Source organism: Chinchilla lanigera, unplaced genomic scaffold (genome assembly GCF_000276665.1).
Source record: "Chinchilla lanigera isolate Chin_1 unplaced genomic scaffold, ChiLan1.0 scaffold00132, whole genome shotgun sequence".
Classification (NCBI taxonomy): Eukaryota; Metazoa; Chordata; class Mammalia; order Rodentia; family Chinchillidae; genus Chinchilla; species Chinchilla lanigera.
In genome coordinates this window covers 1,039,830-1,057,828 of record NW_004955533.1, presented here as the reverse complement: position 1 = coordinate 1,057,828, position 17,999 = coordinate 1,039,830, and the positions used below count along the sequence as shown (strand labels likewise).

The 17,999-nt window shown below is 45.7% G+C and overlaps 1 protein-coding gene and 1 long non-coding RNA gene across 2 annotated transcripts in view; one reads left to right on the top strand and one right to left on the bottom strand.

The window, feature by feature from the left end:
• The window catches only part of LOC102003692 (cytoplasmic FMR1-interacting protein 1), a gene marked incomplete in the record, with an annotated part of 145,395 nt that extends 145,199 nt beyond the window's left edge, over positions 1–196 (bottom strand). Inside the window, 1 exon segment of the mRNA XM_013507676.1 lies at positions 38–196. Within this exon segment, the coding sequence (XP_013363130.1) occupies positions 38–174 (137 nt within the window).
• Positions 197–268: 72 nt separating this feature from the next.
• On the top strand, positions 269–3,088 carry LOC106147247. The gene is made up of 3 exons (XR_001232033.1): positions 269–335; positions 813–951; positions 3,053–3,088. It is a non-coding gene; the product is annotated as an uncharacterized LOC106147247 (long non-coding RNA).
• The last annotated feature ends 14,911 nt before the right edge of the window (positions 3,089–17,999 follow it).

The following is a 17,999-nucleotide window of genomic DNA, read 5'->3' as shown; positions in this document are numbered from 1 at the left end:
GACGCGGGCAGCCCGCGCTCCGGAATCCCCGCCGCACCTGAAGTTGGACCAGGCGAAGCTCAGGGCCAGCTGGAAGTTGGGGTCCGCCTCGTCCTGCAGGCCGGTGACCTGGCGGATGAGCGCGCGTAGGTCCTGCTCTCGCTGGCTCTCAGGCCGGCTTGCGAGCCGCGCCATACCGGGCCCGGCGCCGCCGTCTGGGCACCCGCGGCCGCGCTCGCGAGAGCTCGCTCCTTCTCCCCGCGAGGGCGCGCTGTTCTCGCGAGAGTTTGCGCGCGCTGCTGTGGCTTTCCCGGAGCGTTTTACCGGCGGCCGCGCAGAATTTGCCCTCTTTCGTGGTAATTGGTGAACCGAGGGCCCTGGCGGGGTGCGGTGGCAAAGGCCTGTCATCCCAGCACCCCGAGGCTGAGGCTAGAGGATCGCAAACTCGAGCCCAGTCCGGGGTACATCTGTCAGCGAGCGCTCTCGAGTGAACAGGGCTGCGGACGCAGCGGAGGGGCGGCCCGGGTCCCGGCGCCAAGCCCGAGGAGCCTCGGGAGCGGTCGTTGGCCTTGTCGGCCGGGTGCGTCGCGGCCTCCGGCGGCCTTGCCTGGCGGTGTGAGCCCCCCGGGAGTAGCCCGCGGGCGGTCATCCGCTGCCGGCCTCGGTTCCCGCCCTCGACGGTCGCTGTCGTCTGGGTGTCGCGGGGAGCTGGCCCCGCAGACAGCCTCGCTTCGAGACTGCCGCCGAGCCGGCCCCGTTAACTTGCTCACACCCAGCTCCACACCGACTCCGTACACCTTTAACTTTTTTGTTTTATTTCTGGGGTGTACTAGGTTGTAGTAATGCGTGGCTGACAGCACCCAAGGCGGAGACTGCACAAAACCCGTAGGGAGGAGGGGATCGCTGGGTAGACGTGATCCTGCAGGAGGGAGTTCACGCGGTCTGCCCCGGCCGTCTTCTCCAGTTTCAACTGTGAGTTGTGGGCGGGCACATGCAGTGTGTGTGTGCCGTCACCTGGTTTCCTTGGCACCACAAATCCGTAACCTAACTGCCCTTTATACATCTTTTAGAAACCAGTGTGTGCACACGCATGCACTTTTCAAAGAGGGCGTTTTAAGGGCGAGAAGAGTCGGTGTCACGAAGTGCCAGTTCTCACATTAATCAGTGCGGTTTTACTCAGTCTGAAGAAACCGTCTGCAGAGGGTCTGGCTTCTTGATACTCCTTGATTTCAAGTCCTACTGCTTTCTTCTCCAGTTACTCAGAGAGGCCGTGCAGGCGCAAGGAGACGTCAGAGTAAAGATCAGTGTCCGCAGGACAGGCTGGGTCCTGAGTCCTTTTCCTGATCGGCCACCTGCCCAAACTCTGCCAAGGGTGCAGTAGCAGACGGAGGCCACAGGAGCAATCCCAGGACGCTTGTCTGTAGCTGTGATAGATGTGGCGCTGGCAGAGCTAGGGTAGGGTAGGGTAGACAGGGTAGGGTAGGTTCTTTTTTGTTTTGTTGTCCTCTTTTCATATTTTAACTTAATTTTTTACTAGTACACATTTGCAGTGCATAATGTTTACATTCCCTGTATGGGGTTAGTACATGTACATAACACATCTTAATTCCTTTTTTCACCCCTTTCCCTCCCCTCCTGCGCCTCTTCCTCCGCTCTGGATCTCCTTCCTATTCGAGAAAGATTTGTCTCTCTGTTGTCCAAGGCACATGAGAAGCCACCCCGGACACAGGCTGCATGTGAGCAAAGGCTGGATGTATTTTGTCTGTGCAGGCAGGCTGAGATCGTGAATGATTTCAGCAGCTGGCCAGAGGAGAAGTTAAGTTTACCTGGGGTTTGGGAATGGGTTATAATCCCAAGGACTCTGGGTAGAATGTTCAGGGTCAAAGTTCCAAGACAGTCAGTGCAGCTGTGCAGATAATACTGGACTCACTGGGGAGATTATATGTCCAGTCCAATTTCTTTCATGGACGTCTGTTCTGTTTGCTGAGGGCAGCATGGCCCGTTAGGGGTTCCTGTTGTTCGTGGAGGACAGCATGTTTGCTGAGAGTGTCTCTCTCAGGTCAGACATGATCCTTTCTGCTTCCTATTGTCTATCTTTTATTTTGCTCTTTATTTATAATTTGAGTTTTTCAAAACAGAAACCATGTGATATTTAAGCATGTGTGTCTGATTTAGTTCACTTATGTAGATTATTTTTTATGGAAAAAAAAGTAAAGCAAGATTTCATAACAAAATAATAGAACAACAATAGTTAATACATTATATATTGTTATGTTTAAAGTAGTTACAAGCTATGAGCATAAACAATTCTCCAAACAATATTAGCATAAACCTTTCTCTTCAATGGACTAAGAGAAAATAGTTTTGGGCTACAAAGTGAGTTCAAGAACAGAATGAACTGCATAGTGAAACCCTCTCTCAAAGAGACCAAAAAAAAAAGTGCAACCGTTTACCTAATAATGTCTCAAGTTTGTTCTTCTTTATGGCAGAGTAGTACTCCACGGTACACAAAAACCACAACTTCTTTATCTTTTTATCCCTTAATGGGCATCTAGTTTCCCTTTTCCCCATAGTCCCACTAGCATTTGTTATTGATTGTTTTTTTGATGATAGCCATTCTTTTGGAGTGAGATGGAATCTTTATGTTGTATTTATTTGGGGAGGGCCTCACTTTGTAGTGCAGGGTGGCTTTGAACTCACTATGTAGCCCAGGTTCACCTCAAACTCAAGGTGATCCTCCTGCCTCAGCCTCCCAAGTGCTGGGATTACAGGCGTGAGTCACTGTAATGATGTTGACTATTTTTTTATATATTTTTTGTTTCTATTTCTTGAACTGAGATATTTCTGTTCCTTTCAGGTGCCCATTTTTGGATCGAGTCTTTAAATTTGGGGAGGGTCTGATTTTTTTGAGTTCTTTATACAGTCTAGATATTAGTCTTTTATCTGAGGAATAGCTTGTACATTTTTTCACATTCTGTGAGTTGTCTCTTCACTCTGTTGGTGGTTTCTTTTGCTATGGAAAAGCTTTTTAATATAGTATGGTCCTGTCTTGGTTACTTTTATCTCATTGCAGAGACAAAACACTCAACAGGTAGAGGTTTCAGTCCGTACTCAGCTGGCTCCAAGGCAGAGTGGCACATGGCAGAGGGCAACAGTTCATGGCTGTGGAAGACAGCAGAGGCAGCAAGAGCAAAAGGGGAGGAGTAGCAGCAAGAAGCCTCTTTCCCTCCCTTACATTGTATGCAAACTACCCACTCCAGGGTGAGTGTAGCACTCACACCCATAATCCCAGCATTGGACCATGGATTAATCAAAAACTCTAGAAGCCCACCCCATGACTGCATGAGGCTTTGGGGGCACATCCAGACACAAACCATAACAGATCCTAATTTTTGATTCTTTGTAATATTTTCTGTGTGATTGGGGTTTTGTTCATAAAATCATTCCCTATACCTGTATTTTCAAGAGTTTTACCTATTCTGCCTTCTAGCAGATTGTTCCTGTTTTTATACTTAGATCTCTGATTCATTTCAATTTTAGTTTAATGCGTGGTGAAAGATACGGGTGTAGTTTTAATCTTTGGCATGTGGAAAGCCTGTTTTTCTAGTACCACTTATTAGAAAGTCTATCTTTCTTTCAGTGAAGGTGTTTGGCTCGTTTGTCAAAGATAAAGGTATCTGGAGTTATTTCTGCATTCTCTAATCTATTCCATCAATTCTAGGGTTTTTTTTTTTTTTTTTTTTTTTGCCAGTTCTATGCACCTGCTCTTTTTTTGATCACAGTAGCTCTGTAGTATAATTTTAAGTAAGGGATTGTGATGCCTCCTGCCTTACTTTTATTGCCCAGAATTGTTTTTGCTATTCTAGGTGTCTTATTATTCCAAATTAAAAAAAAAATTTTTTTTGGTACTGGGAATTGAACTCAGGACCTTGTACTTGTTAGGCAGGCACTTGTGCCACTGAGCTATATCCCCAGCCCCAATTCCAAATAAATTTTAGGATTGTTTTCCATATTCTATGACATATGCTGTTGGAATTTTGATCATGATTGCATTAAATCTTTGTAGCAGTTTGGGAGTATGGCCATTTTCACCTATATTGGTTCTTCTGAGCCAAGAACAAGGATTATCTTTTCATTTTCTGGTATCTTCAATCTCCTTTTCCAGAGTACTGTAGTTTTCAATGTAGAGGTCTTTTACTTCCCTTGTTAGATTGATCCTAAGTGTTTCATTTTGGGGGATGCTGGGGCTGGAGATTTAGCTCAGTGGCACAGTGCCTGCCTAGCAAGCACAAGGTTGTGAGTTCAGTTCCCAGTACTGAGAAAAAAAAAATCATTTTGGGGAATGCTATAGTAAAAAGTGTGGTTTTCTTAATTTCTCTCTTAGTGAGTAAGTTATTTGTGTACAAGAAGGCTATTGATTTTTGAGTGTTGGCTTTGTATTCAGCTGCATTATTATATTTGGTTACTAAATATAGAAGTCTCTTGGTGGAATTTTGGGGTCTTCTATGTAAAGTATCATGTCATCTGCAAATAATGATAATTTAACTTCTTCCTTACCTATCCTTATTCCTTTCTTTTGCCTAATTGCTCTGGCTAATGTTTGCTGAACTGTATTGAATAAGAGTAGTGACAATGGACATCCTTGTCTTATTTCTGCTTGTAGAGTGAAAACTTTCAGTTTTTGTTTATTTAGTATGAAGTTGGCTGTTGGTGTGTCATAGATGGCTTTTGGCAGATTAAGGTAAAGACTATTCCAATTTTCTGTAGAGTTTTTATCATGAATGGGTGTTGGACTTTGTCCAAAGGTTTTTCTGTATCTCTTGAGATGATCATATGGTTTTTGTTGTAGGCTCTGTTAATATGGTGTATTACATTTATTGATTTGCATAAGTTGAACTATCCTTGCATCCCTGGGATGAATAATACTTGGTCATGATGTATAATGTTCTTGATGATTTTCTGTATTCTGTTTGGCCATATCTTATTGAGGATTTGTGCATCTATGTTCATGAGGGAGATTGACTTGTAATTCTCTTTTTTGGTTGGGTCTTGTCTGGTTTTCGTATCAGGATAATATTGGCTTCCAGCAATGAATTTGGGAATATTGTTTCCCTTTGAATTTCATGAAAGAGTTTGAGGAGTATATCTGTCAGGGTCTGGGCTTTTATTTGTTGGTATGTTTTTAATTACGTCTCAATTTCATTGACTGATATTGGATTATTGAGAATTTTTATGTATTCTTGATTCAATTTTGGTAATTCATATGTACCTAGGAATCTGTACATTTCTTCTGTGTTTTCCATCTTCTTAGAATACAAGTTCTCAAAGGTATTGATGATCTGGATTTCTGAGGATCTGTGGTGACTTCACCCTTTTCATTCTTACTTACATGAATTTGAGTCTTTCCTTTCCTTTTTTGATAAGGTCGGCTAAGGGTTTGTCGATTTTATTTGGTCTTTCAAAGAACTGACTTTTCAATTCATTAATTCTTTGTATATTTTTTAGTCTTCATTGCATTGGTTTTTGCTCTGATCTTAATCATTTTCTCCCTTTTACAAACTTTGGGTTTGACTTGTTCTTACTTTTTTAGAGGCTTTAGTTTCAATGCTAAGTTGTGCATTTGAGCTTGCTCGGTTTTCCTGATATGGATATTCATTGTTATAAATTTCCCTTGTACGACAGCTTTCACTACGTCATATAAGTTCTGGTATGTTGTATTGGCATTACCATTTAATTGTAGAAATTGTTTAATTTATTCTTTAATTTCATCTGTGGCCCATTGGTTTTTTAAGAGGGTGTTATTTAATTTCCATGTGTTTTTGAAGTTCTGTGGTTTCTTTTGCCAGTTTCATTGCACTATGGTCTGGTAATACATATGGGATAATTTCAGTTCTTTTACATTTACTTAAGCAGGTCCTGTGAACTAGTGGTCAGCCCATTTTGGAGAATGACCTGGGCATAGCTGAGAAGAATGTGTGTTCTGATGTTGTGGTATGGAACACCATAGACGTATACTAAGTCCATTTGTTCAAAAGTTTGGTTTGGTTATATTATTTCATTGTTGTTTTTTTTTTTTTTGTCTAGTTGATCTATTTGTGACAGTTTGGTATTGAGGGCCTTCATTACAATTGTATTAGTGCTAATTTGATTTTTCATATCCATTAATACTTGTTTTACATAGTTCGGTGCACTGGTATTTGGTACATATATATTTATGATTGTTACTTCTTTCTCTTGGATTGTTTCCTTTACAAGGATACAATGACCTTTTTGTCTCTTTTAGTCAGTCTTGGCTTGAAATTTACTTTGTCTGCAAATAGAATAGCTACCTCTCCTTTTGTCCAGGTTCTTGTCATATAGTATTGTTTTCCATCCTTTGACTTTCAGTCTATGAATTTCTTTTTGGATTAAATGTGTTTCTTGCAGCATGTCATTGGATCTTGCCTCTTGATCCATTCTGCCAGTCTGTGTCTTTTGATTGGTAAACTGAGACCATTGATGGTAAAAAACTGAGACATTGATGGTAAAAAAAATAAAACAAACAACAAAAACATTGATGATTATGACTGATATGTATTGATTTATCCTTGTCATGTTATTTTCCTGTTGTTGGATCCTCCTTTCCTCATTGCCCCTGTTTAATTGTTTCCTTTGCTGGTAGATTCGTTCTGTTGGAGTTCATGGAGTTTAATCCTTGTTATCTCTTTTTAGAATTTCCTTCAGAATTTTGTTTCTTGATCTACTTTGCCAGTCTGTTTCTTTTGATTGTGAAGTGAGGCCATTTATATTATGGTTATTACCTGATACGTATTGGCTTATCTTTGTCATGTTATTTTCCAGATGTTGGTTCCCTGCTTTACCCCTCTGTTTAATTGCTTGCCCTGCTTGGTGGTTTCTTGGAATTGTGGTCATCTTTATCTCTTTCTAGAATATCTTTCAGTACTCTTTGTAAGGTTGGTTTGATGGTCATGAATTTCTTAACTTGTTCTTTGTCGTGGAAGTATCTTATTTCTCCATTAATTTTGAAAGATAGTTTTGCAGGGTACATCAATCTGGGTTGGATGTTTTCTTTCAGGACCTGAAATACTTCACTCGAAGCTCTTCTTGACTTGATGGTTTGTGTTGAGAAATCTGCCATGATTCTGATGGATTTTCCTTCATAGGTGATCTGTTTCTTTCCTCTAACAGCTTTTAGTATTCTGTTCTTTTGGTGAATTTCTAGGCTGTTGATTATTATGTGTCTGGGTTGGTTATTACTAATTGGAGTTCTATGTACCTCACTTACTGTATGTCAGATTCTTTTCCCATGCTTGGGAAATTTTCTGCTATTACTTCTGCAAATAGCTTTTTTATGTCATTCATGTTGACTCCTGCTTTTTCTTTGACACTTATCAGTCTTATATTTTTTTGCATCATCTTGCAGCTGTTGAATTGTTATTTCTTGTTTTTTTTGTTATTTTTATGAGGTCTTTCCTTTCATGATCATTAGGTGAAATGCTGTCTTGAAGGTCTGAAAGTTTGTCTTCAGTTTCATTCAGGTGGTTTTGCTAGCTTTCAATGGAATTTTTAATTTCTTGGATATCTCTTTGAATCTGTTTCATGCATTCTAATTTTTTCTTTATTGTTCATTCCAGGATTTCATAATTTTTCTGTACTCCTCTTTTTTATCTATGCCTTCTTTTCTCTTTTTTTCTTTCTTTTTTTTTTTTTTTTTGGTATCAGGAATCAAACTCAGAATCTTGCGCTTGCCAGGCAGGTGCTTGTGCTACTGAGCTATATCCTCGGCCCTATCTGTGACTTTTTGATGAGCATTTCTTTCATTATGGTTGTCATTTCTTTATTTATCTGAGAGATTATTTGATCTGATTTCCTCTATAGCCTGCTGTAGTTGTTTCTTTACTTTAGTTGCTCTCATTTAAGAAATTTCAGGTGTGTGACTTCCAAGCTCTTCTATGTTGATGCCTTCTGGACTTGTTCTGGATGGGGTGGAGGTCAGAGATTGCATTTTGCTCCTTCATTCTGTCATTTTCAAAGCACCCAAGGTCCCGTAGATCTTAGTGTCGCTCCCACAACAGTGGGGTTGGGGCGGAGAGCAATGTCTGTCCCTTCCCAGGCCACTCACTGATGCTCCCAAGTTTCCCTGGGGCTCAGCATTGCTCCTGTGACAGTGGGAATGGGCTAGAGTGCAAAGTCTCTCCCTTCCCAGGCAACTTAGTGAAGCTCCCAAGGTTGAGAAATTATTTCTGATTTAATTTTTTCTAGAACTTCTTTCATTTACTTGGTTGCTTACACTGTTACCACTTTGTTTACCACTTCTCGGAGTTCAAATGGGTGGCTTCAGTGTGCCTTTGGGAGCTGGATGTCTGGGGTTGCATCTTATTTAAATGTCTTCTCATATTGTTTGTTTGTTTTTGTTTAATTCCTGGGTTGATGCTTGTAAGTTGCCTTTATTGGTAGCATTTAGTACCTTTAGGAAATACTTCTCAGAGGTGTCTTTCAGGTGTAGCTGGCTTTTGGGTTTTGAGTCTGTTGCAAGATCCTACCTCTTCAATTTATTGGGGGTGAGAAGTTACTGCCTTGTTGGCCTAGTCCCTGGGTCTTTGGCACAGGCCTATAGTATTTTTTATGACCTTTAGGCAATCTCAGTCTTGGTATACCAGGAAGAACAACTGATTAGAACAATTGTGTCACTTTGGTTAGAATAATACAATCAATAATGACAATAGCATTAAACACAGCCTTCAAAATGACAAACTGAGGTAACTATTAATTTTCCCCCTTTAACTGTATGAACTAGGTTTGTGGTTATATAACAGAATCTAAAATGAACAAGAAAATTGTGTGCAATAAATAAGCCCTTAATATGGCAAGTTTACCCTCAGGGGAGAAAATTTAAAAGTCTTACAGGAAAAATAGAGAAACAGAAGAAAAGAGATTAAAAGCAAGGCTGGAGGGCAAAGGAGGATCACGCAAACTTTGGTAAACTGGTCCAGAAGAGAAGAGGGAAAGAGAGAAGGAAGAAATAGAAATAGGAACAGAGCAGCAGCAACAACAAAACTAGAAGCCGTGTTCCCATTCACGTAAAAGATCAAACAATGAAGAAAAGACAAATGAAAAGTAAGAGAGAAAATAAAGGAAAAGAAGAAAAGAAGTAAAAAATATTTACTTTAGGGTGTTTCTGTGGTGCCACTGGTAAACAACATGGGCAGACAGAGTCCAGATCTACTCTGATCAATCCCAGGAAGCCAGCAGCAGCACCACGGTGGGTTAGAGGGTGACCCCAGTGAACCTGTACCCTGTTTTTACTGAAGTTCACGCAGGCCTCAGGCTGTGAGGCTGGAAGCAGACCCGCCCAGCCTCCTGCTGTCCCCACAGCCTCTATGGGCTTGAACTGGGCTGGGAGCCACTGGGTGGAGCCAGCAGCCGCTCTGAGTCCCAGGCTCAGTTGGCCTCTCTGCAAGATGGCCCCTGGTCATCGCCCTCTCGTGGTCCGAACCTGACCACTCCCCAGTCAGCACCGTCTGCCGCATCCACGGCAGTCAGAGGCATCCACTGCTCCACTCCCCTGGTGTGCTTTTCTGTGGCGCCTCCGGGATCGCCGGCGGTCACCGTGCATCTGCAGTTTCAGGATGCCCTTCCCATGCAGTGAGTCCAGGCTCGGGGAAAGTGCCGCGTGCCACCTGCTTCTTCTTTGTTGAAGTCTCTCTCTTCACCCTCCCTGTGGGCTTCAATTCCTGCTTCAGATCTTTCCCAGGTCCCGGGGACCACTTCCCTCATTCTAGTTGTCCTCATGTTGCTGCATTCCAGTGTTTGCACATCAAATCTCAGAGAGGCCCTTTCTCTGCAACTCACTGCTCCACTGTCTTTCTGGACATCTCCCGTGTTCCATGCCTTATAACTACTGCATGCTCAAACACACAGTTCAAGCTGCTTGCAGTGACAGACTTCACTTTCAGAAATAGTGCTGCATTCTGTTCTGTGGAAAACAAGGACACAGGCATAGGTCAGGCTGCACATTTCAGTTCAAACAGCAGAACAATTCTGTGCTCTTAGATTTCTAAGCAGAAGTTCTAGTAAGACATTTGGAGCTCTGCTGAACCTGGATTGACAACAGAGCTGCATAGCACTTTTGACCCCAACCTGCTCTTCACTATCAAGTCCTGGTACAGGTGCACTATGAAAATCAGTATTGCAGATAGGCAGGCAGTCCGCTGAGTACAGCCAGACTCCATTCCTTGTAGCTAGTGTATTCTCAACCACAGAGCTAGAGCTGCTTGCAGTGACAAATTGCACTTTAGGAACCATTGCTCTGTTCACTTTATTGAAAACAAGGAGACAGATATATGTCAGGCTGCACACGGTAGTTTAAAAAACCCAGAAACTTTCTGTGCTCCTAGTGAAGCCCATAGGCAGGAGTTTTTCCTAGTAAGACCTTTACAGCTCTGCTGCACCTGGATTTACAAGAGAGCTGCACAGCACTTTCTACCCCAAACTGCTATTCGCTGTCCAGGCCTCATATTAGTACGTGGTAAAAGTCAGTGTTACAAATAGCAGACATTCCAGTGGGTACAGCTGAGCTTCATTCCTTGTAAATAGCATGTACTCAAACCCTGAGAGCTCTAGCTGCTAGCATTACCAGAGCGCACTTTGGGTGATACTGCTCTGTTCACTTTTACTGAAATCAATGAGACACACGTATTTCAGGCTACATGCTTCGTTTAAAGCATTGACCATTCTGTACTGTTAGACTTTTAAGAAAATTTCTTCCTGGTGCGACATGTAGAGCTGTGCTACACCTGGATTTACAAGAGAGCTGTCAAGCACTTTCGACCCCAGACTTTTTCACCATCCATTCCCAATGATGTATATATATTCTGAAAATCACTGTTGCACCTAGGCATACATTGCAGAAGACATCCTGGATCGATTTCCTCTTAGTAGCATATCCTCAAACACTGAGAGCAAAGACATTTAGAGCTCCGCTGCACCTGGATTTATAAGAGCTGCACAGTACTTTTGACCCCACAGGCCTGATGACGTATATGCACCCTACAGATCACTAGTGCAGAGAAGCAAACATTACAGTGAGTATAGCCATGCTGCATTCTTTGCAACTACTGGCTTCAACACTGACTGCTGCAGCTGCTTGCAGTGACAGGCTGCACTTTAGGTAACAGCGCTGCATTTTGTTCTGTGGAACACAAGGAGACAGTCCTAGTCAGGCTGCACACCTCAGTTCAAACTGGAGAACCGTTCTGTGCTCTTAGATGGCTAAGCACAATTCTGCCGAGGAAGATATTTAGAGCTCTGCTGCACCTGGATTTACAAGAGATGCTCTTCCAAAGATCGCTGAAATCGTTCCCTCCTATTCTCCTTTTATACCATTCTGACAAGTCTTCCTTAAGTAGGTCTTCCACGCCCAGAGCCGTGCCAGCTCAGTTCAGCTGGGTGTTCCCCACTTGAGGTGACAGTTAGTTAACCACCACACTGCCTTGCTCTGTGACATGCTGCCGCCTCCTCCAGGGAACAGTCTGGAAGAGAGGCCACATCTTCAAGAATGTAGACCTTTCCCCTTCCCCGCCGCACGCCCTGACAATCCATGGGATCACTTCACTGGACTGAGGATGCTACAGCTGACCCTCAGAACTGTGCCCTGAGCCAGCAACTACTTTCTGAGTCCTTCCTCCTCCCTGAAACGAGATTGGGGGATGTGTCAGTCAGCTTTCTCACTCCTGGATGCAAGATAACGACTTAGCACCCACAACTTAGGAGGAGAGGTTTAACTTGGGTGAGGGTGCACAGTACAGGGAAGATGCAGTCCTCATAGTGGCCAGAAGCAGAGGGAGCAGGAAAGGACCAGAGAAGGATGAACAGGCTGGACAAGGGTGCACCCCCATGGTCACCCCTGAGTGACCCACCTCCTGCAGCATGGCCCCCCTGCTAGCAGCACATGTAGCTATGAACTCACCAATGGGTCAGTCCACAGAGCACAGCACCACATGACCCAGTCACCGCTGAGAAACCGCCCCTCTGAACACACAAGCCCCCTGGGGGGTTGAGGCGGGGTCGGGGGCTGGAGCCGCACTTCTGCAAGTGAAATTCCCAGGGAGAAGAAGGCATGAAGACATCAGTGCAAAAGGCAGCGGCAGCAGGGAAGGGCAGCCGCGTCTGTCTTGTGTGCTGCTCATACACCCTGTCGCCACCTATCTGCCTGCCTCTGCGCTGGCCTAACGAGTGCACGTGTGGCTCACCACAGCCGAGTCATGGTTACGGAAGTGCATCCCGGTCTGTCCCTGTGCCAGACGGTGGGTTCATGTCCTTAACATTCCTCAGACAACCCAAGACCGAGCTCTTATTTTTTTTAATCTTTTTGAAACAGGGTCTTCCTGTGCAATTCAGGCTGTCCTTGAGCTCACTTTGTAGGCCAGGCTGGTCTCGAACTTGCAGTGATCCTCCTGCCTCAGCCTCCCAAGTGCTGGGATTACAGGTGTGTGCTACCATGCCCGGCTCCAAGATGGAGCTTTGAAGGCACAATGTCTCCTACAGCCCATGTCAAAGCCTGACGTGTGATGTTCAAGGCCGGGCCATTCGCTGAGCAAGGGCTATGGTCCCTGCCTCTGGCACCTTCAAGGCCATCAGATAAAACCACCAGGCACCCCTTCAGTACCACCTGTGGTGCAGTGTCCCAGTTGTGGGGTGGGTCTGATAGTGCTCTTGACGTATGGAACTCCCGAGGTGCAGCGTCCTGCCCAGTGTGTGGGTAGGAAGGGCCCCGTGTGTTACCACAGACCTACAAGGCTTCTGCAATGGCCCAGTGGTAGGCACCGCGCTGATGAGCTTCTGGCTGTCCCACCACTTGGTGTCAGTAATTACCAATGCGTGGTTACAGAGGTCAGGGGGTGTCCACCCTGCAGTTCAGATTCCCACCAACACGTTCTCCTGCTGATACAAAGCGGGCTACATCCTGCAGTGTTACTGGAGTTCCTGTCACCCACTCGCCGCCACTGTACGTAACAGGTCATGCTCTTTCGGGTCAGGGCCTCGATGCTGTGGTGGTGTTGATCCCAGGCAGAGCCAGTCCGTTTTGGTTGACACCAGTCCATCTTACTGAGCAGTGGTGCTGGAGCAGCTTCCCATGGGAGACCCGCAGCCGTTCTGTCGGAGTTTAGTACCCACCCAACAGTGCTATTGTCGGTGTATACAGGCGAACGTGTGTGCCCAGGAGACGACGCTGCCAGTGGGACTCAGGCTTGTCGGAAGGACAGGGCAGAAAGAAACTTTTGTAGGGAGCTCCCGCCCGTCTGGGAGGATGCAGGCCACCTGTGTGTCCTGTGATGGGGTTGTGGCCAGAATTATCCTAGTCCCTGGCTTAGAACACCACACCTGGGCTCCTGTTGCTACCGGAGTAAGGCCCTCAGGGCCAGTTCCGCCACTCCCAGAGGCGTGGGCCAAGCAGCCACGCCTCGCTTCCTTTCGGGATGGTGGCGCTAGCATTGGACGCAGAGTGCGCTGCAGCCCCTAAGGGCCATGCTGAAGCCCTGGGCTGTTCTTCTGTGGCAAGTCTCAGCCCTCCCCAGGGCTCCAAGAACACCCGGTTGCCCGTCGGGTCTGTGGGCCAATCCCCAGCCTGTTGATACTGGCCATACTGGTTCCAGTTCAGGGATGATGAAGGCCCCTTTGTGCTCCTGCAGGGCCTTGCTCCGTGGGGCGGGTGCATAGACGACAGGGTGCGTCTTCAGGTGATCCCAGGGACTGGCACTTACCAAACATGAGGGCTGGTCACTGAGCGGCTGAACTGCCAGAGGCAAGATCCGCACCCACCCTGTGAATTTTGGTGTGAGTAGGCCAGTTTGGTTGTAGGAGCCTGTTGTGCCTCAATCACGCCTGCAGCTGGTGGCGGTGGGCACGTGGCAGCACCGCCTGACACCACTGTCTCTGCCCACCGTTGCACCTGTGCTCCTGTGAAGGGCTTCCCTGGTCAGACCCTGCCTAGCAGCGGCGCGTGCACCGCAGCCAGCCAGGGCAGTGCCCTCGCGCGTGGGCCTGGCCAGCAGAGGGAGCGGGTGGGGGCTGTATCCGCGGCGGTCAGAGCGTATCTGTGTCCCTGCGAGGGAACCGCGGTCGATATAATCCACTCACCAGCGCTGCAGTGGGTGCGGTGCTCGTGGTACCGTGCCAAGCTTCGAGAGCCCTCCCCGGGGCCCAGGGGCGCGCGGTGGTCACGTCTTTACCGCGGCCTTTGACTCAGCAGGAGTCAAGTCCAGGCGCCATCGCGTGCTACAGCTTGCGTGGCGCGGGTCCGAGGTGTCCCCGTTCCTTGTGGAGCCGAGGCACCACACCGCCCGCCGAGTGGCCACCCTCGTCAGGGCGTCAGCTAGGTCATTGCCCAGAGCGGGGAGGGGCTCATGTCCTGAAACATGAGACACCGCAAGGTTAAAGTCTCGCCGAAGGTCAGCACCCCACAGGGGTCAGAGTCCTTCCTGCCCGTGCTGGCCGTCAAGCCGGTGACCAGAGCATCGGCCCTCAGTGTGGCCCAGCTGTCCGTGCATCGCGCGGAGCCGCAGCGCCCTCACCTCTGCCCGGTGGCTTGACCTGCCTGTTCAGGTTTCACACCAGAGGCGGGACAGCGCCGGTGCTCGGGCGGAGCTGTTCGGCCTGGGGCTGAGGTCGGGCTTTGTCCTGCGGCCCCGGCAGCTGGTCGGGCTGTGCGAAGCCTCTGTCGCCGGCAGAGGGCGCCTCCCGGATGCGCGGCCCTGCCCAGACCCGCGTCCAGTGCCCGCGTGGCCACCAGCGCCCGGCGCGGCGCAGCCCACCCGCGGGCCGGGGCGCTGCTCAGCACGGGAGCAACGACTCTGTGGAGCGCATCACTTTCTTTTTAGTTATTGTTCTGTTAGAAAGTTTTCTATTTCTTTTTTTCTTTGAAACTTCCTATCGATATGAATCTGTTTCTGAAATATGTGCTTTGGCTGAATTTGAGTCCAAGCTGAGCATGTATGTATTTTACTGAGGTCTTCAGTCTTTTCACGTTGTTATCTCTTCACATTTTGTGTTTTTTGTTCATATTTTTTCACTTTTCTACCTTTTCCAGTTTCTTACTGGCATGCTCAAACTTTATTTTCCTTTTTTTTTTTTTTTTTTTTTGGGACAGTGTCTTGCTATGCAGTTCAGGCTGGCCTTGAGCTCACTTTGTAGCCCAGTCTGGTCTCGAACTTGCAATAATCCTCCTGCCTCAGCCTCCTGAGTGCTGAGATTATAGGCATGTGCCACCACGCCCGGCTATTTTCCTTCTAATTAGCTTAAAAATTAGTGCTTTAGAAGGTTAGTACTTTAGAGGATTAGTAGTAGTTTCGTAGTTGCTTCTGGAAGTTCAACGTGCATTTGATTTAATGCTTAATAAAGTTCCTATCTATGTTCTTCTCCCAAGCAGAATAGCGTGCATTTTGGGGACTATTACATTTAAAGCTCCTCGAATTAATTACTAGGGGTCCTAGTGATTTTTTTTTTTTTTTTTGTAGTACTGGGTTATAAGCCCATAAAAAAAGAAAATAAAATATTTCTTTTGGAATACTGACTGTCTCCAAGGTTCTTGGAGTGAAAAAATATTCCGGGTCCAAGAGACAGCATCATGTAGAACACAGTTTAACCTCACCCAGTTAGATCACCCTGGGATTCCTAGAAACAGCCTTTTGGCAGGGATGCCTGCAGTCACCCCATTTTTTGGCAGGGATTTCTCCACCACCCTTGAAAAAAGAGTTACCAAGCTCATCAATAGCGGTTCATGGCGTTTTTCTGTGAATTCGCTTTGGGGTTCTGTGTGCTTGAGTTGGTGTCTTGACTGGCATGCCTCACGTAACAGACACCTCTGAGAAGGTTCTCGGAGTGCAGTTAGGGTGAACATATAAAGACTTCGGGCCCTCGAGGTCTTGCTTTTCCGCTTTCCATATTGAGATAATTTTGTCCCTCAGGACTTGGGATTGTTACTCGGGGTGTCCTCGCTGGAGCGCACTCATCTGAGCCCGGGGAAGGAGACAGAGGCGGGAGGGTTTGTGGGAACTGCGCTGCTTCAGTGAGTCTCAGTGGTGTCACAGTGTCGTGAATATAATTTGGATTACAATCAGTACATGGCTACTATCATATTTCTCTGTCTCCAACTAAAACTCTAGCACAAAAGCTGTATGATTTTGGTTTATGTGTATGTGTGTTTGTGTGTGCTGCCTTTGAGTCCATGTTACACAATATGTCTAGGTGGTAAAACTCCCCAAGGAATTCTACTCAGATTGGCTGACTGATGAATGAGAGCTCCTGTAAATTACACCCGTCAGATTAACGCAGATGATTCTTAGTTCACATGCTTTAGATAGATGTCTGACTGATAAATTAATTTAAGTTCATTGGCAGAATAAGAACAGAAATGTCTTCTGAACGGTTAGCACACATTTTTGTGTGGGTTGCTGGACAGTTGGGATCATATTTATCTGGGTTACATGTTTACATGCAGTGTCCAAAGCTTTCTGTGTCAAGTAGAGCAACTTTTAGGGGTTCTCTTTGAAATAAAAGAAATAAAGAACTTAAAAGTAATGACTGCACTTGTCTTTTCATGGAGATTATAACTGCTAAAAACAAATAAAGTAGAAGTGGGATAAATGTCTATAAATGTACATAATAAAGATAAAACACTGAGTAATTTGTAAGTAAGTTGGAATACCGAAACATCAGTTTCCAAATATAAATTCAGATATTCTTGGCTGCTTAAAGTCTACAAAAAGACAATATACTTGGGCCCAGTAAATGCATTTTAATAAATTGGCTGCATGTGGAAAAATGGTCTGACTTTGCCTTCCTGCATTTTCATAAGTAGGATCAGCTAAGTGTTAAAATTCTAGTTAATATGGAGTTCCATTGTGCAGAGAGTACAAAGGGAATTAAGCTGCATCATTTAAAAGCATAAAATTATGTTACTAAGAAAAAGAGTAATTGTGACTAAGCTTACCGATCCTGTACAGGTTAATTTGAAATGTACATTTAATGAAGTAAGCAAGGCAGAAAGGAACCAGTGAGTGGAGAAATGAGGGGTAGGAAAAGGTTACGAGAAGGTTTTTAAACAAGAACGGATTCTAAAACTTCTCCTAAAGCAAACTGAAGAAAGGTAAGGGCAAAACCAAAAGATTCAAGGGAGTATCTTAGTTTGAGCAAGTCACAAGAGATTGATGAGGGGTGAGTCTTTATGAAAGAAAATTTTATGTGTGATTAAATTGGCTATAATTAAGAAACTTACTGGACCAGGGATATAGCTCAGCGGTACAAGTGCCTGCCTGGCAAGTGCAAGGTCCCAGGTTTGATTCCTGGTAACCAAAAAAAAAAAAGAAACTTACTTAAAGTGCTTTCAAAGAATCAAACTGTTTGTTTTATATTTCCCTTTTTAAACTTTATAACTATTGCCTTTTAAGATTCTGCAGAAGTGCAACTCCTTACAAAATGATTTGGTCCAATGTTTTATGACGCCAGCCATCACCTACCAAACAGGTAAGATTCAACTGAGCAAGGGACCCTGGTGTCGTGGTTTTGATCTAGGCATCTTCCGGTCTCCTGCAGTGATGGGAGGGGCTTTCAGAAGGTGCGTGGGTCATGGAGGCCGGTAGCCGACATGCTGTTAGGAGGTGGAGCCTGCTGTCACTGGGGCTGAGACTGGAAGGGTGTCGCTCCCTTCCCTGCTCCTTGGTCCTGTCTCTGCTTCCTGGCCACCATGATGTGACCAGCTTTTCCTTCACTACTCCCCTCCGCTGTGCCGTTCCGTCCTGGAACCAGCTGACCATGGGCTGTGCCCATGAACCAGAATAAACCTCTCCTCCATGAAGATGCAGACACGTCTCAGTGATGAGGAAGTGACAAAGGCAACAGGTACCCTTGGCCTAGGAGCAGCACCTTCCAAACCCCTTTCTTGCTCAAATGTGGCTAAAAGGGTTTGACACTGACTTTCGCCCACCAATCTCTTCCCTGCCAATGTGGGACCAGCTGATAGG